The 27,987-nt window shown below is 45.7% G+C and overlaps 1 protein-coding gene and 1 non-coding gene across 3 annotated transcripts; both read left to right on the top strand.

Moving 5' to 3' along the window:
• The first annotated feature begins 737 nt into the window (after positions 1-737).
• Positions 738-20,668, top strand: Dnaaf4 (dynein axonemal assembly factor 4). 2 transcript variants are annotated; one of them, XM_028865413.2, is made up of 9 exons: positions 738-2,282; positions 4,410-4,557; positions 5,111-5,244; positions 8,579-8,804; positions 10,855-11,000; positions 13,372-13,481; positions 16,330-16,483; positions 19,758-19,863; positions 20,130-20,668. In XM_028865413.2, the coding sequence occupies exons 1-9, from the start codon at positions 2,271-2,273 to the stop codon at positions 20,243-20,245; spliced, it is 1,152 nt and encodes a 383-aa protein (XP_028721246.1). In that variant the 5' UTR covers positions 738-2,270; the 3' UTR covers positions 20,246-20,668. The 2 variants fall into 2 exon arrangements, with proteins under 2 accessions (XP_028721246.1, XP_028721243.1); XM_028865410.2 differs by having other exon boundaries at positions 738-2,393.
• On the top strand, positions 16,720-16,828 carry LOC114692088. Its single transcript, XR_003734338.1, has one exon. It is a non-coding gene; the product is annotated as a U6 spliceosomal RNA (small nuclear RNA).
• Positions 20,669-27,987: the final 7,319 nt, after the last annotated feature.

The raw sequence follows: 27,987 nt of genomic DNA, 5'->3' as shown, positions 1-27,987 counted from the left end.
CTCGAGGCCAGCCTAGTCTACAGAGAGAGTTCCAGGACAGCCAGGGCTACACAGAGAAACCCTGTCTAGAAAAACTAAAAATATATTAAAAAACAAAAACAAAAACAAAAACTTCCTTCAATTTAAAATATTCAACATGCTAAGGAATCCCTTTTGGTATGGCATGACATAGGATGGTCAGTAGGGATTACTTTTGATTTTTGAAAGTGCTGAACCTAATTGGAACCTTCTTTCTCTTAGACTGTCTCCAAATTCCAACACACTTTTATTCTTCTTGTAGTCAATGAACTGAACTGAATTTGTTCAACTAAAGATGTCTAGTGGGCCAAGGTTGAAAAGTTTTGAAAAAATATCTTGGATAAAAAAATTTAACAATATTATGCTTTTTGATAAACATCAGTTGTTTTATATTATTTTATTTGAGACAGGGTCTTATGTAGCCCAGGCTGGCCTCAAACTCAGTATGTAGTAGAGGATGACCTTGATTTTCTGATCTTCCTGCTTCCACTTCTCAAGTTCTAGGATGAACGGCATAGGCAGCTACCCCCCCCCCCGGTGGAGGTGGTGCTGGGAGGGAACCCTGTGCTTTGTGTACTCAGAGCAAGCACTCTGCCAACAGAGCTGCACCCTCAGCTTGTTGTTTGTTTTTTTGAGACAGGATTTTCCTGTGTAGCCCTGGCTGTCCTGGAACTCACTCTGTAGACCAGGCTGGCCTCGAACTCAGAGATCCATCTCCTTCTGCTTCCCAAGTGCTGCGATTACAAGTGTGAGCTACCACGCCTGACTTTTAGTTTTTATCGTGTGTGTGTGTGTGTGTGTGTGTGTGTGTGTGTTTGTGTGTGTATGTGAGTGAACACGGTGCCTGCAGAGGCTGGAAGAGACAGAGGAACTTAAGACAACAACCTGGTAAAAACAAGAATAGAATAAACTGGGGGAATGGTGAAAACACGATGAAAATGGAACAAGCTGCAGGATTTGTAGGATTCTCAGCTCAGAGGGACAAGGGAATGTTAAGATGGCTCCCGTTGTTCCAAGGGACCAGACGTTTGAGATCGTGAACCTCTGACGAAATCTGTCAGGATCAGAAGTGGGGGAAACATAGTAACCCAATTCTATTGATACTAAACTTTCTGTGAGAGGAATTACACTGGAATTTAAAAGTTTGTGTAAATGCCCTCCAAAAGTTTTTGGTAGTTTTACGTTTAAAATCCAGCTTTCTATGGGCGAGTAACTTTACTGGTACTTAAATTATACTCCAGTAATGTAGAAACTGGGTCTAAGGAAGTAGTGTAGCACATTTGAAATGAATTAAGGATCTCAGTCATTGCCCTGACAAAAATATATGTGACAATGGGATTAAGTGCCTGGAGCTCAGGTTCCTTTATCACGAGAGCTGAACTACACAACCTTCAAGTTTCTTGGCAGCTGAAGTTCAGTGTGTACTTAAGCTATTGGAAAAATGTATCACTTTAAATCCAATGAATCCTACTACGGAGCTATAGCTAAGTTATTTGTGATTCCCAGGTTTGGAGGGTACAGGTATGCTCACCAGAGCTCCCAGGATGTGTGATGGAAACAGCTTCTAAACTACAAACATCATCACGTTGGTTTATGTTTTGAGACAGAGAGTTGGTGTTTGTCAGGGTAAGTCTCCAGCCTCAGCCTCCCCAAGTGCTAAGATTACAGGCCACCACCCTGCTAATGTCCAGCAAATGTTGAGAGCAAACCAAACGTCCCGGGTGTCACAATGCACACATTCCAGCTCTGTGGATCCATATCCCTCCACATTCTAAAGCCCAAAGCTTTTTCCTTTCCAGAGCCGGGAATCCCAAGGCAAGCCCGGCCTCACAGCTTCTCTTTTTCCTTTAACAAAAACTCACTCTGAAATTATTTTTTAGTTAATTCACCCGTGTTAGCGTGTGAGCTAAAGGCGCTCGTGAGCAGCCCAACACGGGTGCTTGGGAACCGAACTGGGACCCTCTGAAGAGCAGCGCATCCTCCTGACCCCCGAACCATCTCATCTCCGTCTTAAGGGCATGTGCGGCTCTACTTCTTCCTCATTCCCTCCGGCTGGGATCCAGATGCTGCAGCCCCAAGAGTGCCCGGAGCGCACGAGGCACGCCGGGGAGCCTGGTGCCCCGCGGGACCCCTGACCCGGAAGGACCAGGCAGCGCCCGAAGGGCCGGAAGTGATGGCAGCTCCGCGAGCCGGGCTTTCCTAGCAACCGAGCCGGCTTCTTAGCGACGGGAGGTGGCTTCCCGGGTCTCGCCATGCCGGTGCGGGTGAGTGAGTTCACCTGGCAGCAGACGCCGGCCGAGGTCTTCCTGTCGCTGCCTCTGCGCGGCGTGTGCGTGCGTGACGCCGACGTGTTCTGCGGGGAAAGTTACCTGAAGGTGGGCGGCGCGGGGCTGCGGTCGCCGCGGGAGCCGGGGCCGCCTGGACGGAGTTCTGCGCGGGGGCCATGGCGTTTACTTTTCCATGTTTTGTTAATTTTTTCCTTTTTTTTTTTTTCCCCGAGACAGGGTTTCTCTGTGTAGCTTTGGAGCCTGCCCTTGAACTCGCTCTGTAGACCAGGCTGGCCTCGAACTCACAGAGATCGTCGTCCTGTCTGTGGCTCCCGAGTGCTGGGATTAAAGGCATGCGCCACCACCGCCTGGCTATTTTATTAATTATTAATTTACGTTTTTTACTTTTAATTATTTTTTTTTTGTGATGCTAAGGATCAAACCCAGCCTCCTGTGTATGCTACACCACTGAGCTACATTTCCAGCTATTATATGTAGTGTGTGTGTGTGTGTGTGTATAAAATGTGTATGAATGTTTACACGTATGTGTGTGCACCAGGTGTGTGCAGTGCCTGTGAAGGCCAGAGAGGGCGTCAGATCTCTCTTGGAATAGGAGTTACATATAGTTTTGAACCACGATGTGGGTGCTGGGAACCAAACCCCAGCCCTAAGAGCAGCATATGCTCTTGGCCCCCCGAGCCGTCCCTCCAGTCCCAATGGCTTATGGGGGGAGGTGTGTCTTACTCTGTAGCCCTCACTGACCTCGAGTTTTAGGCGACTCTCTTGTCTCAGACTTCTAAGTGCTGGGATGAGTGGGATGCATGCTTCACCTTCCCTGGCTAGCTAGACCTCAATTTAAAGTCCCTTTTTAAAAAACAAATCTGGGCCTGGCGGTGGTGGCGCACACCTTTAATCCCAGCACTCGGGAGGCAGAGGCAGGCGGATCCCTATGAGTTTGAGGCCAGCCTGGTTTATGGAGTAAGTCCCAGCCAAGGCTACGCAGAGAAACCCTTTCTCAAAAAACAAAACAAAACAAAACAAACAAACAAAAAAACACAAAAAACAATAAAACAACCAATATTTTCAAATAAATAACAAATCTAGGGCTGATGAGATGGGTCAATGTGTCAATGCACTGCCACCAAGCCTGACAACCTGGGTTCAGTCCCCAAGAGGGAGAGAACCAACTTCTCACACTTCTCTGACTTCTTTGTGCATGCCATGGTACTCATACACCCACATCCATGCACAGAAAATGTCATGAAAGCAACAGTAAAGACAAACCTCTTGGAGTGTGGTGTCATCTGCAGACACAGTCAGGTCAGAGATTGCTCTCATCCATTGCTTCCTCACATTCCCACATATACTTTGCTACTTATGCTACCTGGAATAAATTCAGTGGGGTTTTCAGAAAACTGCACCCCCAAAAACATAGGGTCTGATGTAGTCCAGGCTGGCCTCAAACTCATTTTGTAGCTGAGGATGACCCAAAAAGTTTGACCTTCCTGCTTCTACCTGAGTACCCAGATTCAACACCATGCTGGGAACTATATTCCTACTATAACTTTTTTTTTTCTGGAATAAATAATTGTACATTTTTAAAAGTTTTTTTTTTGTTTGTTTTTTTAAGATTTTATTTATTATGTATACAGTGTTCTGTGTGTATGCCTGCAGGCCAGAAGAGGGCACTAGATCTCATTATAGATGGTTGTGAGCCATGATGTGGCTGCTGGGAGTTGAACTCAGGACCTCTGGAAGAACAGCCAGTGCTCTTAAACTCTGAGCCATCTCTCCAACCCATAATTGTAAATTTTTTATTTATTTTATGTGTATGGCTGTTTTGTGTGTGTGTGTGTGTGTGTGTGTGTGTGTGTGTGCGTGTGTGTGCGCGCGCGCGCTCACCATATGCTTGTCTGATGCTCAGAAGAGGATGTCAGATCTACTGGAACTGGAGTTACAGATGGATGTTAGTCTGTATGTGGGTGCTGGAAACAGAACCCAGGTCCTCTCAAGAACAAGTGCTTTTAACCACTGACCCATCTCTCCAGCCCAGACTTGGTTTTCAATGGCAGTGTCTTTAATTTGTGTAACTAACTTAATGCCTGCTTTCTCTCTTCCGAACAGGTTAACTTTCCTCCATTTTTATTTGAGGTGTTTCTCTACGCTCCCATAGACGATGGGAGTAGCAGAGCCAAGATTGGGAATGACATGATTCTCTTTACACTGTATAAAAAGGAACCAGTTATGTGGGAGACCCTTTCTATGCCAAGTGGTAAGTTTTGTAGTGAAAGTTGTTCGCTTGAGCTAGGTGTCTTTCATGAGAGGTCACTCTGTCCCCGAAATCCAAGCACTGGGGAAGCCGGACTACATGAAACCTTGACTCAAAAAAAAAAAGCTTTTACTCTGGGCATTATGGTGACTCCGGGTGGTGCATGCTTGCCCTCTCGGCTCTTCTTTGTTGTTTGTTGTTTTCTCTTTTAGAGACAGGGTTTCACTGGGTAGCCTTGACTGTTCTAGAACTCACTCTGTAGACCAGTCTGGCCTCATAGAGATCCACGTGCCCCTGCCTCCCTAGTGCTGGGATTAAAGGTGTACACCAGCATTACCCGGCTGCACTCTCAGCTCTTCTAGAGATCGACATAAGAAGATCACAATTGTAAAACCACCCTAGGCCCTATCAAAGATTCTGTCTCAACAACATTTTTTCACTTCTTATGAAACTGGATCTAAAGGAATCTTATCCTGGGTCAGTATGATGAGTGCTTTTCACCTCAGTAAAACAGATTAATCATAACCCTGATTTATTACTTTTCCCTATGATGCAGTTGACAAAGAGGTGATGCAGAGAATAAGAGAAAAATCTATTCTGCAGGCACAGGAGAAAGCAAAAGAGGCCACAGAAGCAAAATCTGCTGCCAAGCGGGAGGATCAGAGATACGCGCTAGGTGTGATGATGAAGGTAAGCTGCAGACCTCCAGGGCACTCGCTGACGGAGGGGACAGTGAGCTGGGAAAAGAGGAGACGTTCAGCCAGGTGTGGGGGTGCAGGCCACCCAGCTACTCAGGATGGTTAACCAGGAGGATCAGAAGTTCAAGCCGACAACAGCTGTGGTGGTGCACGCCTTTAATCCCAGCACTCAGGAGGCAGAGGCAGGTGGATCTCTGTGAGTTCCAGGTCAGCCTGGTTTACAGAGGGAGTTCCAGGACAACCAGGGCTACAGAGAGAAACCCAGTCTTGAAAAACAAAACAAAAAAGACACAGACAGAAAGAAAGAACGGGTGTATAGTTCAATGGCAGAGGGCTTGGCTAGCATGCTTGCAGCCCTGGGTTGAACCCCGGGTCCCCCCAAACCCCCCCCCCACACACACACTTTTGCTATCTCAGTCCTTTCTTGGTGTTTGGTCGTAGGGCTTATTTGGATATGTGGGCCACTGATTCTTTTGTTCCTTCCCCTTTTTAAACTGTGGATTAAGACCCTATATGGAATTACTCACTTAAATGTGGAGGATGGAAAAAACTTGGCAACACCAGGGCCTGTGAAATAGCTCAGAAGATAAAAGCACATGCCACTAAGCCCGGCCACAGGAGTTTGAGTCCTGGAACCCACGGGTGGCAAGAAGTTATGAGTAGGAAGATTAAGAAGCTGACCGAAGCCGGGCGGTGGTGGCGCACGCCTTTAATCCCAGCACTTGGGAGGCAGAGCCAGGCGGATCTCTGTGAGTTCGAGGCCAGCCTGGGCTACCAAGTGAGCTCCAGGAAAGGCGCAAAGCTACGCAGAGAAACCCTGTCTCGAAAAACCAAAAAAAAAAAAAAAAAAAAAAAAAAAAAAAAAAAAAAAAAAAAAAAAAAAAAAAAAAAAAAAAAAAAAAAAAAAAAAAAAGAAAAAAAAAAAAAAAGAAGCTGACCGAGGTGGCACATCTCTTTAATCCCAGCACTCAGGAGGCAGAGCCAGGAGGATCTCTGTGGGTTCAAGGCCAGTTCAAGGCCTGAAACATAGAGTGAGTTTCAGGACAGCCAGGGTCACATAGACCTCTTCTCCCCAACTTCTGATTCTAGACAAATGCTAATCTTCTGTCTCTTTTAACCAATTCTGTCCAGTTTCCAAATATTTTGCTCTCTTTAATTCGCATTTTGGCATCTGGAAATGATTAAGGATTGTATAAATAAGTACTGTTCTATGAAGAACATCATGGAGGGTGCTGGGACTGGGAGTGTGTGGTGGGAGGGCCGAGGAGACAGCTGGGGACTGCAGGGGTGAGGATAGCCCACTCCTTACACGTTTCTTCTCTGCACTGTGTTTGCTGAGCAAAACTAAGGCATGCTTGTAGTCGAACTTTCCACCAGCTCACAAATAACAAGACAGAGACTTATTAATTATGGCAGCTTGGCCTTAGCTTAGGCTTTTTCCAACTAGCTCTTATAACTTAAATTAACCTGTCTCTGTTAGTCTACATTCTGCCACATGGCTCGGTTACCTCTGTTCTGTTATATCCAACTTCTTCAGAGTCTCTGGTGAAATCTGCGTGCCTAGATTCCTCTTCCTCTTCCTCTCTCTTCCCGGAAATCCCACCTATCCTCTCCTGCCTAGCAATTGGCCATTCAGCTCTTTATTAAACCAATCAGAAGGTGCCTTAGGTAGAGACACATCTTTATAGTGTACACAAATATTCCTTCACACATGCTTGTTATTAAATGGAGCACATTGTTATCTTTCAGATTGTGGCGCCTTCTCTGACATCACCGTGCCCTTTGTGAGGCATATAAATGCAGTTTCCTTTCTGTCGTGCACAGATTGCCTGGTTCCTCCCGTTGCGAGCTCTCGGAGCTGTCAGCATGCAGTGACTACTGTCTTTGGTGCCTAGTGTGTAAGCCTTAGGCAGATGCACTGGGCTGTTTTTCGTTACTATGACAACATTCCTAGGGAGTAGCTCAGTGGTAGAGCACCCGCTTAGCATGCTGGAGGCAGGAATTCAGTCCTCAGCTATGATGAAACAAGGAAACTATGTTATGTGAAGCTGGGCAGCTTTCTAAAGAAAAGGTGTTACTCAGCTAACAGCTTTGGAGGCTGGGAGTCCTGGACGAGGCAGCCCATCTACTTGTTGATGGGTGCAGTGTGTAAGACAGGTCACATAGCAAGGCAGAAAGCCAGAGAGAGATCCGGGGCTCCTCAGGCTTGACCCCGACTTTCTCAAAACCCAACTCAGGACTCAGCGAGTAAAGGTGTTTCCTCCAAGCCTAAGGGCCTGAGTTCAATCCCCAGGACACACAAAGTGGAAGGAGGAAATCAGCTCTGCAAGTTGTCCTCTGATTTTCACACATGCACCTCAGCATGCTGTACCCATGCCCCCATTCAAGAATGCTCTCTCCTCTCTCTCTCTCTCTCTCTCTCTCTCTCTCTCTCTCTCTCTCTCTCTCTCTCTCTCTCTCTCTCACACACACACACACACACACACACACACACACAAGTAATTGAAATGAAAAGCCAGCGTGGTGGCACAGGCCTTTAATCTCAGCACTCAGGAGTCAGAGGCAGGTAGAACTCTGAATTCAGGACCAGCCTGGTCTACATGTTAGAGCTATGTAGTAAAAAAAAAGAAAAGAAAAGAAAGAGAGACAACCAGGTATGGTAGCATAATCCCAGCCGTCTGGAGGCTGAGGCAAGAGAATCTTGATTTTGAGGCCAATCTTGGCTTCTTAAAACTACTTATAAAAAAAAAAAAAAAAAAAAAAAAAAAAGAGGGAAGGCTCAAAGCATCCACTGGAGCCATCTCAGCCAGGATAACTCACCTGGTCCCTTGTCTTTTATTTCAGTGCTGGGGACTCAAAGCTAGGTTGTCCCGAGTGCTAGCAGATGCTCAGCTACAGAGCTACGTCACCAGCTTCCTGGCCACTGACCTGTGAACTGCCCCACCATTTCACACGTCACCCCCCAGGACATCCTCCTGTGTGCACACTCTTGGGAGGTGAAGCGTAGGGGACCATGGGGACTGCCCATGTGGTGTCCTTCAGTTTACCAGGCGAGAGTGCCAGTCACACAGTGTAGCACGAATCTTAGAAGGTCTTATTAATAAAAACAAACCCCGTTTAGAATTACATCTACAACACAGGTGTGCAGAGGCCACAGCGGGGGCCACTGTTTCAGTGCGAATTAAAACCTGTTGTGGTGGCACGTGGCTCCTGTCCCATGGTGCAGGCCCTCACATGAACACAGCACACACTCGCACGCTCATCACACGCGCACAGCTGTTGCTTTCTCCATGTTTGAAAGGACCTGCTAATTACGATTGTTACAGATTGAAGAAGAAGAGAGGAAAAAAATAGAAGAGATGAAAGAAAATGAACGGAAAAAGGCAACTAGGGAATTGGAAGCTTGGAAGGAATGCCAAAGACAAGCTGAAGAGCAAACCAGAATCCCAAGGAAAGAGAAATGCCAGCGGGGAAAGCAAGCTCAAGAGAGGGGGGCACTGAAGCCCCCGAGTTTGCCCAGGAAGGCCCCGCCCCCTCGCCTTCCCCAAAGAGGTATGGTGCCTCCTCTTTCTTCTTCTTCTTCTTCTTCTTCTTCTTCTTCTTCTTCTTCTTCTTCTTCTTCTTCTTCTCCTCCTCCTCCTCCTCCTCCTCCTCCTCCTCCTCCTCCTCCTCCTCCTCCTTCTTTTAAATCTTTTTTGCAGGTGTAGGCCATGTTCTGGTATATTGAGAATAAGCAATACAATACGAAGATGTAGGATGAAAGATCTTTTCTGAGGGGTTTTGCTGTTCAGACCTGTTTGCATCCTGGAATGTGTGATACTCTGCCCTCAACCACAGATGTTTGGATTACAGGCACTCACCACATGGTAGTCATTTTGTACATTCCGGGAACCTGTCAGGTGGAAGGACGGGTCAGCAGAAAGGGTCCACACAGCGAGTGTAATGGTGGAACCAGAAGGACAGACCACTCATTTACCCTTGCTTTCATTTGTTTGGAGGCAGGAGCTCCTGTAGCCCAGGCTAGCCTCAAACTTGCTACATAGCTGAGGGTGACCTTGAACTTCTGATCCTCCTGCCTCCACTTCTCTATTGCTGGGATTTTAGGCTCACGCCACCTATTTTTCCCCTCACTGCTGGGGACCAAGTCCAGGGCCTTGTGCAAGCTTGTAGACCCTGAGCTAAATTCAACACACACACACACACACACACACACACACACACACACACACACACACACATTTTTTTTAATTGAGACAGCATTTTATGTAGTCTAAGTTGTCCTGAATGCCCTACATGGCTGAAAATGTCCCTATCTTTTCTTTTTTCTGTTTGGGTTTTTTGTTTGTTTGTTTTTTAAGATAGGATTTCTCTGTTTAACAGCCTTTTTATTGTTTTAATGATTTATGTGTTTTTATTTTATGTACATTGGTATTTTGCCTGCATGTATGTCTGTGTGAGGATATTGGACCCCCTGGAATTGGAGTTACAGACAGTTGTGAACAGCCATGTGGGTGCTGGGAATTGAACCCGGGTCCTCTGGAAGAGCAGCCAGTGCTCTTAACCACTGAGCTATCTCTCTAGCCCCACCTCTCCTTACTTATATGTACTCGTTTTCTCTCATGTATATTAGTTGGTGTCTTTTCTTGAAATCATTGTCCCACCTGTTTCAGTGTTTGCCTAAGTCTGTGTGTCCTCTGTAGGTGTTTTAGTGTTTCTAGGTAACAGCCGTCTTCCCTGTGTCTGTGGACGACGTCCCAGCACATGGCTTAGTTCCTCCTCTCACGGGGAACTGTGGCTGTCACCACATCTGCGGAGCACCTTGTGAGAACAGCGGCCTTTGTTAGCCTGTGGCCGCTTTCTCACTTTCTCACCTTCAGCCGCTGTGAGGTGTAGGAACGGGAGGAGGCGGGCCAGAGATGGCTCTGCCTAGTGTGCCTGCCTCCCCCAGAGTGGATACGAACTAGACAGAGGCTCGGCTGTGAACCCCAGAAGAGTAGTGGGTCATTAGTTAAACAGAACAGACTAACTGCCATGTTAATGCTGAGGATTCTATTCCTTGTTGCAGAAAACACCTTTGGTGTATTTTTATTTTTGTAATTATTATGTGGGGGATGACGTGAGGGGATGGGGTGTGCCACAGTGCTCATGTGGAGGTCAGAGGACAACTCGGTAGAGTTGGTTCTGTACCTCATTTTTTTTTATTGTATTTTTATTTTTATTTTTTATTTTTTTTTTGATGGCTTCACTAACCCTGGGTAACCTGGAACTCTATGTAGAACGGTCTGGCCTTGAGCTCACAGGGATGAGCCTGCTTCTGCCCGAGTGCTGGTCTGAAAGGCCGCCCAGCTCCCTCTGCTTCTCTGTGGTCCAGTGGCCATGCTTGTCCAGCAGGAGCTTTACCCGCTGGCCTGGCTCACTGGCCCTGGCTTTGCCGGGTTTTGTCGTTTACCTATGAATTTGTATTATTTGTTTTTACTTGTTATGTTATTTGTTTATTTGTTATTAATTTTAGAATTAGCTTTGGGGTATAGTTATCCTAAAAGTCAATTTGTTAGTTAGAAAAGGGAAATAAATTACTTATTTGTTGCCATTGCTTTTGAAGAGAAGAATTGGGAGAACATATTTTCTGAGAAGGTAAAGGAAGACGGCATTCCCGCACCGCGCTCTGCTGGCAGTATTCAGATCAGCTTTACCCCTCGGGCGTTCCCAACTGCTCTTCGGGAGTCCCAGCTGGCCGAGGAGGAGGAGGTAGGCATACGCGCGCACGCACACACACACGCACACGCACGCACATGCACGTGCACACCCAGCTGACTCAGTCAGGTAGCACGGCTTCAGTTAGCATCGCACGGGTGAGGCACCGCCATTATTTCATCTACTGAGGTTAGCACTGGGCCTGTGTGGTGGCACGCCGAGACAGGGGGATCTCTGTGAGTTCACTGTAGCTTGGTCCACATAGTGAGTTCCAGGACAGCCAGGGATAGGTAGAGAGACCCTAAAAAAAAAAGAAGAAGAAGAAAGAAGAAATTAGGTTTTGGATTTTTTGTTTTGTGTTATATGTTTTGTTTTAGTGGTTTGTTTGTTTGTTTGTTTGTTTGTTTGAGACAGTGTCTCACTACATAGCCCAAGCTGGCCTGACACTCACTGTTAACCCCAGTTGGTCTTGAACTTGTGAATCTCTCACTTGAGCCTGTATTAACTACCATGTTGTATGGTTTTAAGTGGTGCTGGTGACTGAACCCATGGTATGTGCCACCAGGGTCACAGTGTAAGACTGTCTAAGCCGGTGTGTTTAATCCTGTGTTCAGAGGCAGGTGGATCTCTGTGAATCTGAGGCTGACCTGTTCTACAGAGAAAGCTCTAGACTAGCCAGAGCTACATAGAGAGAATTTGTTTAAAAAATAAATAGCTGGGCGGTAATAGTACACGCCTTTAATCCTACCCAGCACTTGAGAGGCAGAGGCAGGTGGATCTCTGAGTTCAAGGCCAGCCCGGTCTACAGAGTGAGTTCCAGGACAGCCAGGATCATTACACAGAGAAACCCCATCTCAAAACAACAAAAATAAATAAATGAAAGAAGGAAGGAAGGAAGGAAGGAAGGAAGGAAGGAAGGAAGGAAGGAAGGAAGGAAGGAAGGAAGGCTGGAGAGCTGGCTCAGTGGTTAAGAGCACTGTCTGCTCTTCTAGAGGACCCGGGTTCAATGTTCAGCACTCACGTGACAGCTCACAACTGTCTGTAACTCCAGCTCCAGGAGAAATGACATCGTCCCACAGACATACTTGTAGACAAAACACCAAGCACGTAAAGTAAAAGTAAATAAATAGATCATTAAAAGCAATAAACAAATTTAAAAAAATGAACAAATGAACAAAGACTATCTATCTAAAAAATAACAAAACAGCCAATAACGGCACAATAATAATCACATGAATTCCCAATTTGGGCTAGATACTTTTAAAAAAGACTTCTTATGTTTTAAAATTGTGTGTATGTGTGCGTACCTGTGTGTGGGTGTGGGCACAAGTGCAGGTGCTTGAGGAGACGAGAGGCCTTAGGTCACCTGCAGCTGGAGTTCCAGGTGGTTGTGAGCCACCTGATGTGGGCACTGGAGTCTGAACTTGGGTCCTCAGCAATATGGTTATTCCTTCTGTAGCCACTGAGTATCTCTCGAGCGCTGGACTAGAAACATTTATCTATTTAATCTTAGCAAAGGAGTCTTAAAAAAAAGTCTTAAGAGTCTATAAATACTGAAAGTTTAAAACCACCATCGGATAGAGGGTTTGTCAGATCAGGCCATTGTAAACAAAACACCTAAAATTAGGTGGCTCAAGGAACGGACATTCATGTCTTAGTTGTTTGACCAGGGTCTTGCCCAGCGGTTCTTGGTGAGGCCCTCATCCCATCTCCTTATGGCAGTGATGGAGGCAGGCTGTGATTTCTTTCTGTTTTGAGGAGACTAAGGTCTTCATGGTGTTATCTAAACTCCATGGCCTCCCTTCCTTCCCGTCTCGGACACTGTCACATCAGTTGTTGGGCCTTCAACGTGTGTATTTGCCTTTTGAAAACTCTTCCGCCCATTGATCCAAATGACATTTTTTTGCCTGCTGGGAAATCTAAAATCGTTAATAAAAACAAGACCTTTTAGAAGGGGAAAGCTGACTCTACCATGCTGTCCTCTGGTCTCCGTGTGTATGCTGTGACTATGTAAAGCAGCCTGGCCTTGAACTTGGAGATCCTCCTTGCTGTCTCCATGGCTGGCTTCTTTTCCTCTTGGTGTGATAAAACACTCTGGCAAAAGCGACTTAAGGGAGGAAGGGCTGATGTCAGCTCACAGTGAAAGGTCCATGCAGTCTGCCACAGTGGGGAAGCCAGCAGAAGCCTGAAGCGGCTGCTCAGTGAATGAGGACCTATGCTGTTCCACATACACAGTCGAGGGTCCCCTGTCCAGGAATGGCTTCACCCACGGTGAAAATAAGTCTCTTCACGTTAGATAATGTAATCAGGACAATCCCACAGGCTTGTCAGAGGCCCTTCTCCCGGGTGAGTGCCAGATACTGTCAGGTTGACTGCACCAGCCAGCGTAGACGATGTCCGTCACCAAACTGCATTCTCGTTGCAGTGGCTGCATAAACAAGCCGAGGCTCGGAGAGCCATGAGCACTGACCTTCCTGAGTTCTGTGACCTGAAAGAAGAAGAGAAGAGTACAGACTGGCTGAAAGAAAAGGGGAAGTGAGTTGTCGGAGTGTTCTGCATGCTACACCTGGCTCACACATTCCAGGCGCAGATTGACCTTGTGTGTGTGTGTGTGTGTGTGTGTGTGTGTGTGCGCGCGCCAAGGCTGTATGCTACACAAGTGTCTTTTCAGTCATAGTGCCAGGCCAGGAGTAGAGAACTCTCTCAGCAGTAGAGAACTTGCCCCCCATATGTGACACTTGAGGTCCTGGCTTCAACCTGCAGATCCCCCCTCCCAACCCCAAACCTCCAGATCATCACAGGAGATCCGTGGGGAATTGTCATTTCATTTTGTTGAGCCAGGGTCTCTTGTAGCCCAGTCTAGCCTTGAACTCGCAGCAGTCCTCCTGCCCGAGCCTCCGAAGTGCTGGGATTATAGGCGTGAGCCCCCACTCCTGCTGTGAGAATTGCCAGGAAGCCTGCCTTCGCTGCTGCATTGGAATAAATCTGGTTGATGGAGACAGGCAGTTTCTTCACACTGCTTTTCCTAGGGAAAGGATGGTAGGCTTGGCATTAAAGGTGGCCTCTCAGATGCCAGTGTAATTGCCTTCCATTGATGGTGTTCTACAGTTTATCCTAGTCTGTTGCAGTACTTGGTGGTGAGCATGTATTACAAAAGGCAGAGGAGAGAAAAATCAGTCTTCCTTTTTCTAGGACTGTCTTTCCCTAGGAAAATCGATTGAGTACCCTGCCACAGAACAGCAGTTTGGGGCAGTAACTAGAGTTGCTGCCTGCCTTTTTTTTTTTTTTTTTTGTTATTGTTATTTGTTGTTGTTGTTATTTTTGTTTGTTTGTTTCATTTTATTTATTTATTTATTTTTTTTAAATAAGGTCTCACTATGTAGACCTGGCTGTCCTGGAACTCCTTATGTAGACTAGGCTGGTCTTGAACTCACAATGATCCTCCTGCCTAAGCATCCTGAGTGTTGGAATTACTGACATATCCCGTCATCCCTGTGGGGAATTGGCTTTACTAGGTTTTTGTTAGTACACAGGAAAAACGTGCTCTTCCTGAGCTGGCCCTCCCGGCCCTCCAGCCTTCACACTCCTCCTCCTCCTCCTCCTCCTCCTCCTCGTCGTCGTCGTCGTCCTTGTGCGCTGGAGCCACTGACTCCCCGGGGGCTGGGGCTTGAGCTCGACCCCACTCTACCAGTGCTTTCTTGGTATCTAGACCTCACTATACCAGTGCTTTCCTGGTATCTAGTGGCAGATGGAGCTCACACTCCTCAGCCTCCATCGTTGCTTGATCCAGTTGCTGCCAGGACACGCCTCTTTCTACCCATCTGTACCACCGTGGGCTGCTTGGTCTGAGAAAGATGGCACTAGGCTTTTGTTTTTGAAGGCTGTAAGGTGTGCTCACGGCAAACTAAGATGGCTACGCTGTCACTGGGTAATAGACTCTTTGAGGATCAGTATGCATTCCATTGTTGGCTAAAATGTCACGTGTCTCACTCACTGTATGCCCCATGGGCTCCTTTTTCTCTGGAGGACCCTGTGAGAAAACGATAGTCCTAATGTTGCCCTTGCTGGCTGGCATACGACTTGTTATATAGACCAAGCTGGCCATGCTCCTGCTTCTACCTCGCAAATTCTGGGATTACAGATCTTTAGCACCATGTCCATGTTATTTTTTTATTTTTTATTTTTGGTTTTTTGAGATAGGGTTTCTCTTTGTAGCTTTGCACCTTTCCTGGAATACACTCTGTAGTCCAGGCTGGCCTTGAACTCACAGAGATCAGCCTGGCTCTGCCTCCCGAGTGCTGAGATTAAAGGCGTGTGCCACCACCGCCCGGCTGTCCATGTTATTATTATTTTTTTTTTTATCAGATGCAGCATGCTAATTTCTCCCTTCTTCATTCTGAATGCTAAACTGAAGTGACGGGGCGTGTGGCCCTTCACTAATGTGGACAGATGCTGGCTGGCTGGTCTACGCACTCTGTCCATCTAGTAGATTTTTGTGGTACTGGGGATTGCTTCAAGGGCCTCGCTCATCTAGACAAGTGCTGAAACACTATGTCCTATCCCCAGCCATTTTCTCGTTTTGATTTATTATCTCACTTATTGTTTGTTTTGATGTGGGGCTCCCATGCAGTCTGGGGAACTTGCTGTGTAGCCCAGCAGAGCCTTAAATTCCAGCTCCTCCTCCTCCTCTCTCCTCCCAAGTGATGGGATTACAGCTCTTCCTTTTTTATTTTGAGGCAGGGTCTCACTAAGTTGCTCAGACTGGCCTTCAACTTGTGTAGGCCAGGTAAAGCTTGATCTTGCAGTCCTGTGACCCCAGGCTGTGGAGCAGCTGGGATGACAGGTCTGCACCTCAGGCTGCTTGATACTGGCTCCTTGTTGACGGTAAGTTGACATGTGTCAAACTCAGAGCAGCTTTGCTGTGTCATGAAGTGCTCTTCCCTCTGTTTCTCGTTCCTGCGCTGTTCTCACTGTCCTGGCTTTAGTGTAACTAGTTCCTCCCGTGGTTAAAGATGAACAGCAACATCTGCTCTGTGTGCTTTCCTTATTCATATCCAGCAGGGGGAGAAGTTTTACCAACTTTCTCTCTCCAACTTGAGACCAAAATCACCAGCTTCATTGAGGCCTCTGTAAGCCCCTTTCCCATCCCTAAATAAATCACTGCACTAAACCACTGATGACTGCCTTTGGTGGGGGAACACGTCCTATTCAAGGCACATGCTTGATGTATGTAGAGAGGGAGCTTGTGCAGCAGGCAGTCTCCACCAGACAGGGAATAAATAAGTAAGACATCTGGCTGGCTGGCTGGCTGCCAAGTATGGTAGATGTTATTTCTTCATGTCTGCTCTGATGTTAAGTTGGCCTTTTCTTTTTGTCTCATTAGCAAATTGTTCGCAACAGGAAACTATCTGGCAGCGGTTGATGCATATAATTTAGCCATACGATTGAACAGGAAGATTCCATTATTGTATCTGAATCGGGCTGCTTGCCACCTCAAACTAAGGAACTTACACAAGGCCATCGAGGACTCATCTAAGGTATGTGTACTCCTCTGACGGGTGTGTTGTATGTATATTTATATATTTCCTGCTTAATTTAAAAAATAATGCTTTAAAATTATCCCGGAGAGCCAGGTGTGGTGGCTCCTCAAGAGACTGAAGGAAGATCCCTGAGTTCAAGGCCAACGTGGATTAGACAGCAAGTTCCAGGTCAGGCCAGGTTACAAAATGAAACTCTGTCTTAAAAGATCAAAGTAAACAAAATAAACAAATTGGTGCTCGATTCATCAGCACTACATATGCTAAAATTGGAGTGATACAGAGAAGATTATCATGGCCCTGTGCAAGGATGACAGGCAAATTCATGAAGTATTTCATAATCTCTCCTTTTGAGTTTCAATTTTTGTTTTGTTTGTTTTGTTTTTCGAGACAGGGTTTCTCTGTGTAGCTTTGGTGCCTATCCTGGATCTCGCTCTATAAACCAGGCTGGCCTCGAACTCGCAGAGATATGCCTGCCTCTGCTTCCCGAGTGCTGGGATTAAAGGCATGTGCTACCACTGCCCTGCTCTGAGTTTCAATTTTGAGTGTGTTTGGACTACTAAAGCAATAAACTACTGATGCCTGCAAAACAAAATTGTTATCCTTTAATGGAACCTAGCATGTTCAACCATATCAACCTACATGGATAGACCAGACCCTTAATATTCATGGGCTGGGGGCAGTGCACTGCAGATATTACTAGGCTTTCTTCATTGGTTTAAATGATGCTCTAGGACAGCAGTTCTCAACCTGTGAGTTATGACCCCCACGGGGGGCCGCACATCAGATATTCTTCATATCAGATATTTGCATTACAATTCATAACAGTAACAGTAGCAAAACTACAGTTACGAAGTAGCAACAAAATTTTATGGTTGGGGGTCAGCACAACATGAGGAACTGTACTACAGGGTCACAGCATTAGGAAGGTTGAGAACCACTGCTCTAGGACTTAGCACTTAGCTTAGTAGTAGAGCATCTGCTTAGCCAGTGTGAGGTGCTGGGTTCTGTACTCAGTACTCTCCCGCAGAAGTGAAATGCTAAGCCCCTTTGCCTGCTCTACCGTTGAGTTCTGTGTCTAGTACTCCTTTTCCTTTTTATTTGTTCTACGTGGAGTATAATCTGCAATAGCCGTGTTTTCTGTTTCCAAAGAGTGAGCTCGTTAAGTATGTAGTAAGCAAAATTGAAGAACAATCAGCCAGTAGCAGCTAGGGAGCGAGGCGGCAGATGGTAAACCATCATTACGTTAGGTGCTGACAACATCCAGCAGCGAGGACTGGGGAAGTCCTGCTGGGGGAGTCCTGCTGGGGGCCCTGAGAGAGAGGTGTCCAGGCAGAGCATAGAGTTCGCTTCATGAATGAGCCTCCGGCTCCTCCTTCCCACTGCAAGCATTTGTATACTGTATGATAAACAATAGTAACCTCTGCTGTTCTCAGGGGTGTCATGTTTTTAATAACACCCTTGGCTCTTAGCTGCTGTTTTCCTTTTTTCCTGTTGTAGGAAGCCAGGGGGCAACCTGACCTAGGACATGGAGTTTTGGAAGATCTTGAAATAAACATGCTTGAGTCAGCTCTCAATAAGCACAAATAGTACTGACAATTTACCAATATAACTTATATTTCAGGTCTAAATTGCCTAAGCTAAAGTTGAACAGGCCTTGAATTTGCCATTCTGTGCCTTAGCCTCCCTAGTAGCTGGAATTATAGGCACGTGCCACCAGGCCCATGTAGAGAAGGAGGGCCTTGCCCTCCTGATCCTCACAAGTGCTGGGATTGCAGGCCTGTGACCTCACCCAGCTCAGTAATGTTCCAGGCACAGGAATTAGAGGTGCAAGCCATTATGTCTTACTGATAACTCCTTTGAAGTTAGAATTTAGAATTTCCACTGTTTTTGCTCAGACTTAATTTTATGTCCGTTCTTTGTTTTATCCAATATGTGTGTATTGGAGAAATTATTTTGGCCACTCCACGTAGTTAAAAGGATATTTATTTAATGGCGTAACTCACAAATTAAGTGAAAGGTAGGTCGCAGGGTCTGGGGAAGGTGTATCGCAATCCAGTGGTGTTCTCCGGAGCTCTGCACAGTCCACCTTCACCGTTCAGCGTCCTGGCACAGAGAGAGCGCACAGAGAGAGCGCTCGCCCATCCAGCTCTCGGGTCTCCAGGCGCCTCCTCTCACCCCGCCTCCGCCTCGTAGGCGTGACAGTTGCCAGAGTCTCAATGGGGCTTGGAACTTCCAGATCCAAGCTGGAATGGCTACCCACTACATGTGTGAATGTATGTGTGTAGGCATGTGTAGTGTGTGGATGTGTATGCAGGCATGTGTAGTGTGTGGATGTGTATGTAGGCATGTGTAGTGTGTGGATATATATGAATGTGTGTGTACAGGCATGTGTAGTATGTGGATATGTGTGGATGTGTGTGTACAGGCATGTGTAGTGTGTGGATGTGTGTGTACAGGCATGTGTAGTGTGTGGATATGTGTGGATGTGTGTGTGCAGGCATGTGTAGTGTGTGGATGTGTATGCAGGCATGTGTAGTGTGTGGATGTGTGTGTACAGGCATGTGTAGTGTGTGGATATGTGTGGATGTGTGTGTGCAGGCATGTGTAGTGGCAAGAGGCCAGTCTTGATATTCTTCTTCAGGCGCTGTTCACATTATTTTATTTTTTAAGCATTTATTTTTAATTGTGTGTATGTTTATGTATAAGGTGTGTGTGTCTGTGGGTATTTGCACATGAATGCAGTTGTCCTTGGAATCTAGAAGAGGACACTGGGTCCCCTGAATATGGAGTTATAGACAGTAGCGAGCTGCCCAATATGAGTGCTGGGAACTAACTCAGTTCCTCTGGAAGAGCAGCAAGTGCTCTTAGCCCACACTTACATTTGTGTGTGTGAGGTTTGTTTAACTTAATTAAATACTGTATCATTTCCCCACTCCTCCCTTCGGTGTCCATGGCCACCCATGGCCACCCCCCACCATGTTCATGGCCTCTCTTTCTTTGATTATTACGCCTCACCCCCTTTTTTTTTTTTTGAAGTAGAGTCTCTCACTGGGATCAGGCCTTGCTGATTCAGCTAGGCTGGCTAGCCTGTCAAGCAGTGCCAGGGATCCTCTGTGTCTGCTTCCCCAGGACTGGCATTAGTGTGCCCCACCGTGCCTGGAGTTTTATGTGGCTGTCGGGCGGGGTTTGAACACAGGTCTCCATGCTCACAGAGCAAGTACTTTACCCGCTGAGCAGCTCCCCAGCCCTAATTGTACATATTGTTTGAAAGGCGCTAGAATTGTTGACACCACCTGTTTCCGACAATGCCAGCGCAAGAATGAAGGCCCATGTCCGACGAGGTACAGCATTCTGTCAACTGGAATTGTATGTTGAAGGTGAGAGACTGGTGGGGGCGTGGGGTAGCTGTGGGCAGAGTAATAGCCTCACATGCACAAGGCCTGTGTTAGACCCTTGGTACCATAGACACTGTGTGTGGTGGTGCACACACACCTGCAGTTCAAGGTTGTCTTCCGTTACCATCAAGTTCAAAGTCTGCTGAGCTACATACAGGAGACCATATTTCAAAAAACAGAGTTGTCTAGATAACACAGGTACTTATGAAATACTTGCTCTATTGATTACCATTGATGTGTCAATACAGGCTTGCAAGATTATGAAGCTGCACTTAAGATCGACCCAGCCAACGCAGTTGTACAAAAGGATGCGGAGAAGATTCGGACTATAATTCAAGGGACAGCACTGAAGTCTCATGACTAGAGACAGCTGGGCACAGGAGTCACTGTAGTGCTCCATCAGCGTGAAGAGCGAAGTGCTAGAGATCCTTCGGAAAGGCAGTGCTAAGAACCATCTCCAGGGCGGGAGTGGCCTGTCTCACCACCTTTGATCCCAGCACTGGGAGGCAGAACGGGTGGGCTCTGTGAGTTTACGGCCAGCCTGGGCTACACAGGGACCCTGTTTCGCAGCACAGAACTGAACAGAGAGGACGGGCTGCTCTGATTCTCGGTCTTGGCAGAGGGCTTGGCCTTCGATGTCGCTGTCCTCCACTCTCCTTGCTCTTGTAATTAAGCTGCTGCTGCTGCTGGGGTTTCCAGGATACTACTGAGGACGCAACAGAATAGAATTTCCACTTAAAGATTGTACTTACAAAGGTTTTATTATATTAAATGTAGTATTTCATTATGACTGGCTTTGGTATACTATTTAGACAGTTTTTAGTCATTTACAGATACACAGGACCATTTTTTCTTTATACTGTTTGTTATTTGAGGTTAGACCAGTTAGAGTGTGGTGTTGTGTTGCATACCATCCCTGGGTCTGATGGGCAAAAGGATGTAGAATTCCAGGCCAGCCTGGGCTATACACAGTGAGACTGTCTCAAGAAAAAGTGGAGAAACCAACAACAGCAAAAACAAAACAAAGCACCTAGTTACTTTGAAAACCTTTTTATCTATTTTTATTTACTTTATGTCTGTGGGTGCTTTGCCTGCAAGAACGTGCACCACTGGTGTATGCAGCACCTGCAGAGGCCAGAGGCATCAGATCCCCTGGAACTGGAGTCACAGACAGTTGTGAACTATCATGTGAATGCTGGGTATTGAACCCAGATCCTCTGGAAGAGCAGTCAGTGCTCTTAACCACTGAGCCATCTCTCGAGTTCCAAAACCTTATTTTAAATTTATAGACTGTTTTTGAGAACAAAACTGAGCAGGGTCTTGTGTATGCCCTTAGTCCCAGCCCTCCCCAGTAAGAGACAGAACGAAGTGCCTACTTCCAGGGCAGTCTTAAAACAAAACAAAACAAGGGCTGGAGAGATGGCTCAGTGGTTGAGAGCACCGACTGCTCTTCCAGAGGTCCTGAGTTCAATTCCCAGCAACCACATGGTGGCTCACAACCACTTGTAATGAGATCTGGTGCCCTCTTCTGGCCTGCAAGGATACATGCAGGCAGAATACTGTATACATAATAAATTAATAAATCTTTAAAAAAATATTTAAAAAAAAAAAAAAAAAAACCAGCAGACCAACCAAGGGGCAGGAGAGGTAGCTTAGTGGTTAAGAACACGTGCAGCTTCTCCAGAAGCCTCAAGTTCAATTCCCAACTCCCACATTGGGTGTCTCACAACCACTTGGAACTCCAGTTCAGAGGATCTGATGCCTTCCTCCTATTGGCCTCCCTGAGCACAAACTCACATGGTACACACACACACACACACACACTAAATAAATATTTTAAAAAATTAATCCCAACAAAAGTTAAAACAAATGTAGTTTGCAGATTTTGATGTTTTGAGACAGAGTCTTGCTTTGTAGCTCAGGCTGGCCTAGAACTCATGGTGGTCCTCCTGTTTCAGTACTACCAATACTGGGATAACAACCAAGAATTGGGTGGGGTATGATTCACACCTCTAAGCTTGAGAGGCTGAGGCAGAAGGATCCTCACAAGTTTGAGGCCAAGCCTGGGCTGTGTTAGAGACTGTCTTAGAAACAAACAAGCAAAAAACACAAAACAATCAAAACAAAACTGGGAAAAATGAAAATAAAAAAGTGTGTGACACTGGGCGGTGGTGGCGCACACCTTTAATCCCAGCAACTCAGAAGGCAGAGGCAGGTGGATCTGTGTGAGTTCGAGGCCAGCCTGGTTTACAGAGAGAGTGCCAGGACTGTTACATAGAGAAAAAACTTGTCTTGAAAAACAAAACAAAAACAAAAACAAAAACAAACAAACAAAAAAAAGTGTGTGCCACTATACACTTTACCTGGCTAGTTTACCGATGGCTTTTTTCTTTTCCTTGAGACAGGGTCTCACTTTGCAGTCCAGATTGGATTGGAACTCACTATATAAATCTAGGCTGGCCTCAAACTCATGGCGATCGCCCTGCCTCAGCTTCCTTAGTGCTGAGTCCCCCCGCCCAGCTTAGTTCACAGGTCTTGATTATTTGTGACTCTAGAATCTTGCAACACTTCACTCCAAAAGTAGAATCTGCTGGGCAGGGGGCGCTGAGAGAGAACTGGGAAAGGAAGAAACAAGATCAGGTGGTCCAACAGGAGGATTTTCCTTGAAAGGTGAGAACAGACAAAACAGAAATGACTGATTCTGGACCCCAGGTCGCTTCAGCTCCCTTGCTTTGTGGGGGCTAAAATGAAGGCTTCCCGACCACACCAATGGGAGGGGCAGGTTCGGAACCACGGTCTTTCCCTCCTGTCAGATGAGTTTCTGAGTGGCCACGGAGTGGAGCTTTGGTACAGCAGTTTCTGCTTTGATTTTCAGTCTGGCCTGTTGGGGTCTACAACAGGAACACAGCCCACAGCAGGGGTCTCCTGTAATTCTGTCTTCTTTCTCAGTCTGAAGACAGGGCTTTCCCAGGGCCTCCTGCAGGCTAATCAAGCACTCTAGGAGCAGGCTAGGTCTCTAACCCCCATCATTTTTTCTGTAATACTGTATTATACAAATACCAATCATATTTCACAACACTGTCGAGGAGAAGTTTTCTAGTCAAACTGTATTCTTCTATCATCAAATAAGCCAGAGAATTAAAAAAAAAAAAAAAAAAAAAGACAACCAAGAGCGGCTGTTAGCCTAGCCTGGCTGGTCTGCCAGTTAGCAGCATGATGCATCCTGCCACTTACGAGTAAGGTACAGCTGTGTGCTGAGAGGTCCCTGCAGAGTCCTGGCCCATCTCCGGGAGCCAGTCACACAGCTGAGCTCAGGAGCCCCTAAACAGTACTGACCGCTGGTAAAATCACAGGAGGGCTTCCTCGCTTGAAGACCCTCCCGCCCTCAGAGCTCTTCAGTAAATCTATGTTCCCTCTGCTGTGAAGAGCACACCTACAGAAGCCTGTGCTTTTCACTCAGCCCTCCATGTCCACACGAGACCAAGTGTCACACCGGCTGTGGCTGGGCACACCTGGAATCTGAGCATGGCCCTGAGTGCAGACCCTACCTCAACTGAGAGGGGGTGGGGACAGAGATGGAGAGTCTAGAGGGGTGGGGACAGAGATGGAGAGGCTGGGGGGGAAGAGATGGAGAGGCTAGAAGGGGGGACAGAGATGGAGAGGCTGGTGGGGGACAGAGATGGAGAGGCTGGTGGGGCACAGAGATGGAGAGGCTGGTGGGGACAGAGATGGAGAGGCTGGGGGGGACAGAGATGGAGAGGCTGCGGGGGGACAGAGATGGAGAGGCTGGGGGGGGACAGAGATGGAGAGGCTGGGGGGGGACAGAGATGGAGAGGCTGGGGCGGGGACAGAGATGGAGAGGCTGGGGGGGACAGAGATGGAGAGGCTGGGGGGGACAGAGATGGAGAGGCTGGGAGGGGACAGAGATGGAGAAGCTGGGGGGGACAGAGATGGAGAGGCTAGAGGGGTGGGACAGAGATGGAGAGGCTGGGGGGGCAGAGATGGAGAGGCTGGGGGGACAGAGATGGAGAGGCTGGGGGGGGACAGAGATGGAGAGGCTGGGGGGGACAGAGATGGAGAGGCTGGGGGGGACAGAGATGGAGAGGCTGGGGGGGGACAGAGATGGAGAGGCTGGGGGGGACAGAGATGGAGAGGCTAGAGGGGTGGGACAGAGATGGAGAGGCTGGGGGGGACAGAGATGGAGAGGCTGGGGGGGACAGAGATGGAGAGGCTCGGGGGGACAGAGATGGAGAGGCTGGGAGGGGGACAGAGATGGAGAAGCTGGGGGGGAAGAGATGGAGAGGCTGGGGGGGGGAGATGGAGAGGCTAGAAGGGTGGGGACAGAGATGGAGAGGCTGGGGGGGGCAGAGATGGAGAGGCTAGATAGTAAAATGGAATCACTGACTCACAATACAATTCAGTCTCCAAACCTACGCTAACTTATCTGACCTTCCCATAAATAAAGCAGATCAAGGACTGAAAATCATCATGAATCTGGACCCCAACCGACCTGCTACTCAGACCTTACCATAGGCCAGGAAGCAGCCACATTGCCCAAGTGGCTAGTTTCAATCTATGCACTCAGGGATTGCCTCTGTCTTAATCGTATTAGCTTTCTTGTTTTTGGAGAGGGCGGTGGTTACCAGTGCCAGGAATCAGACACAGAGCCTCATACATACTAGGCAGGCGTCCTGCTGCTGAGTCCCATCCTCAGCCTCTGATTTGTCCTTACATAAAATAAGTAATTTGAGATCATTTGATGTTATTATCTTACCAGTTATTTTGTTCCATCTTCATTGTCTTACAGGGAAAATGACTGTGGAGGGGATGAGTGGAGGTTTGTGGAAAGAAAAGGGACAAATCATCTATCCCAGGAAACAGAGTAAATGGCCTATTGGAATATCATCTATAAAATTTTGTAAGTCTTCCTAAATGTTTGTTTCTGCTCTTCTCTAAAGAAATTTAACACTATTGGTCTTCTTGTAGTCCCAGTTCAATTAAAATTTAAAGCTGACTTTGGAGTTGGAGAATGGCTCTCTCCTTCTTTAAACTCAAACATGTTGTTAAAAGGAAAATGCAAACTCCCTGTATCATGCCAGAAGAAAAGAGACATCTTCTACTATGGGACAGGAGAAAAGCCAAATTAATTAAGGGACTATTCTATTACTAATCTCAACTCTTTGATTCTATTCTGATTCTTTAAACTTTTCTTAAAGTATGAATTTTATATTAAAATTTACAAGATATATATATATATATTTAACTTTGTTAAGATATGAATGGTCATATAGAGTACTAACTAATTCTGGAAAAAAAGGCTTCAATTAGCTGCCTATATATGTTTTTGTGTTCGAGTCTCTTATCAGTTTTCTGCAGGAAATCACAGCCAGGCCTAACATCAACTGAAGTCTCCAGGAAGATGATGGGGCCCCACAACAACAAAATTCCACGTGGACAATAATGATATCACTAAGTTGACAAACATCATCTACAGATCAGCTTTAGACTACAAAGTGCTCAGAGCAATTTTGAGAGGGCTAGCTGAGATGATCCAGTCTCAAAGACTACTTGAATAAGGACTTGAGATAAACCCTGAACTTTGGCATTATACACAGACTGGATAATGAAGGATATAGTTACCTCTCCTAGAATTTGACAATTAACCTAAAATTTTTCTTTTCAGAATAAAGATACCTTTGCCCATACCCAACAGGAAGCAATTTTAAGAATATGACACCCACATTCCCAAAGAGGTGGTGTGGGGCGGGTGGTATTTTTTGGTCTTTTTATGGGTTTGGGTCCGGGATAATTTTCATTGCTTAGGAGGGTTGGTCACAAGTTGTTGTTAAGGGTTAGGAAAAGGGCTAAGCAAAGGAGATTAGATTTAAGGTTCTTGTTTTAAAAAAAAAGAAAAGGAAAAAGACAATTACTAGTTTTAAATACTTTACATTGGATTGGATTTTTTATATTTTATACAAATTATATATATTGAAATTGATATTGTTAGAAAATGCTATGTGTATATTTCTAATTTTGTTCAAGATATTGTATTTATACAGTTCATTTAACAATGTAATGCAATTTGCTGATTCTTGAATGTTATTATTACCAACTATTAGGATATAAAGAAATGAAAGTTAGTAGTTAGACATTACAATAGAACTTGTAGTCATATTAGGTATGTTTTCAAGATTGAGCAGATATATTTTAGATAGACAGGTCATCTTCAAACCCTTCAGACATCTACAGAATATGGCATTTAAGATGTTTTAATAACTTAGAACATTTTTCTTTTTTGTTATGACTATGAGACATGTTGGCTCCTGGCAGTACCAATCTACTTCTGAGAAATTAGGGGCATTGAAGAAACTGCATATGGAGTTAACCTTCATTGTGGCAAAAGTTAGCCACTGGACAACAAAGTATCTTCGAATCAACTGCTGACAAACAGGACAGACAGGACATGAAACAAAGGACTACTGATTCTTGTCCAAACAAGTGTGGTTGTGGCTTTAACAACAGGCATCCTCTGAGGCCAGGACAATATGGCACCATCCCTGAAGTGGCCTTCACAATCCGGAAAAGGTACAGTGTCCTTTTCTTCGAAGGCAGCTGAACAGGCAGTGGGCCGATGGCTTCTGATGTGCAATGGAACAGCAGCTGAAACAGTTATTCTTGAAGAGTAACTAAGCTCACACCTCTCAATAGTAGACTGGCATTTAATAGAAGGATGTGGAGAAGAATGGGATGCTGAGATGAAGCCACACACACACATAGCCAAGAAGAATGGACAGCTGAATTCAAAAAACATCAACAATTTCCAGAATTTAAAATCCTGAATCATGCCGGATGGTGGTGGCTCACACCTTTAATCCCAGCACTCCAGAGGCAGAGGCAGGTGGATCCCTGTGAGTTCGAGGCCAGCCTGGTTTCCAAAGTGAGTTCCAGGAAAGATGCAAAGCTACACAGAGAAACCCTGTCTCAAAAAACAAAAAACAAAAAACAACAACAACAAAAAAAAATTCTGAATCATGGCATGACACTAGTGGAATTCAGGTGTTTCTGGTACATGGACTGCTCTCACCCAATGTGAGGTTGAACTGTTGACCTTGTGTACATCCTACTTCACAAATGAGTCTGTCAGATACGCTAAGCCTATAGGCTGAAGATGATGCCCCAACACTGCGGAGAAACCTCAGGTGACTGCCCAGGCAGCTGGCTGTTTCTGTTAACTCACAAATTTTTTGGAAGTTGCTTGCATGCACTTCCTGTTTTATTTTTGTTAGGTAATATTATTTCCTTCTTGGGTCTCTGAGGGAGTTGAAGATTAGTTATAGTTGAAGATTAGTTAGTTATGGTTGAAGATTATTTAGGATAGAAAGTGAATTGGGTACATTTTGGACTTACCAAAATAGGATAGATAATGAAATTATTTTCTATGAATTTGTCAAATACAAATGGATTAGACATTGTTTAGGTATTTATTGCTTGTATATATGGTATATAGTTATTGTACTTTTGTATATAGTTTTTCTTATATTAGTTATAACTTTTTTCCTTTTTTCTTTTTATTAAAATAGAAAAGGGGCTCAAAAAAAAAAACCAAAAAAGAAAAAAGAAAGAAAGAAAAAAAATAGAAAAGGGGAAATATGCTGAGAAATAATGCTGAGAAACATTAGGTGACTGTCCAGGCTGCCAGCTGTCTTGGTCTGCTCTTGCAAGATTCCCAAAAGTTGCTTGCATCCACCTTCCATTTCTCAGGTACCATTATATTCCTTCTCAGGTCTTTGATGGGATTGAAGACTAGCAGTTATAGTTACAACTTTATATATATATATATATATATATATATATATATATATATATATGTATGTATATGTATATGTATATGTATATATAATCTTAGATAGAACATATTAAGTATTAGATTCAGGTTCTTTAGGATAGGATACCTTTTGGAATGATCTTTGTAACATGCCATTTACCTATGTTCTATACTTCTCTGGATTTTAGTATGTGCTTCTTGCTTGATATTGTTCACATTGGTTGTAGTTCCATCTTATCTAGGTCATTATCCCTCATTATTCCTGGACAATATTTGATAAT

This window comes from Peromyscus leucopus, chromosome 14 (assembly GCF_004664715.2).
Source record: "Peromyscus leucopus breed LL Stock chromosome 14, UCI_PerLeu_2.1, whole genome shotgun sequence".
In the NCBI taxonomy this organism is placed as follows: Eukaryota; Metazoa; Chordata; class Mammalia; order Rodentia; family Cricetidae; genus Peromyscus; species Peromyscus leucopus.
Note: the sequence above shows the minus strand (reverse complement) of the source record. Positions and strands in the feature narration are given on the sequence as shown.

Excerpts from the sequence above, each read along its gene's own strand:
- Dnaaf4 (XM_028865410.2), top strand. The coding sequence starts at position 2,271 with ATGCCGGTGCGGGTGAGTGAGTTCACCTGGCAGCAGACGCCGGCCGAG. Across the intron at positions 8,805-10,854 it reads CCCTCGCCTTCCCCAAAGAG|AGAAGAATTGGGAGAACATA; the intron begins GTATGGTGCCTC and ends TTGCTTTTGAAG. Across the intron at positions 19,864-20,129 it reads ACTGGAATTGTATGTTGAAG|GCTTGCAAGATTATGAAGCT; the intron begins GTGAGAGACTGG and ends GTGTCAATACAG.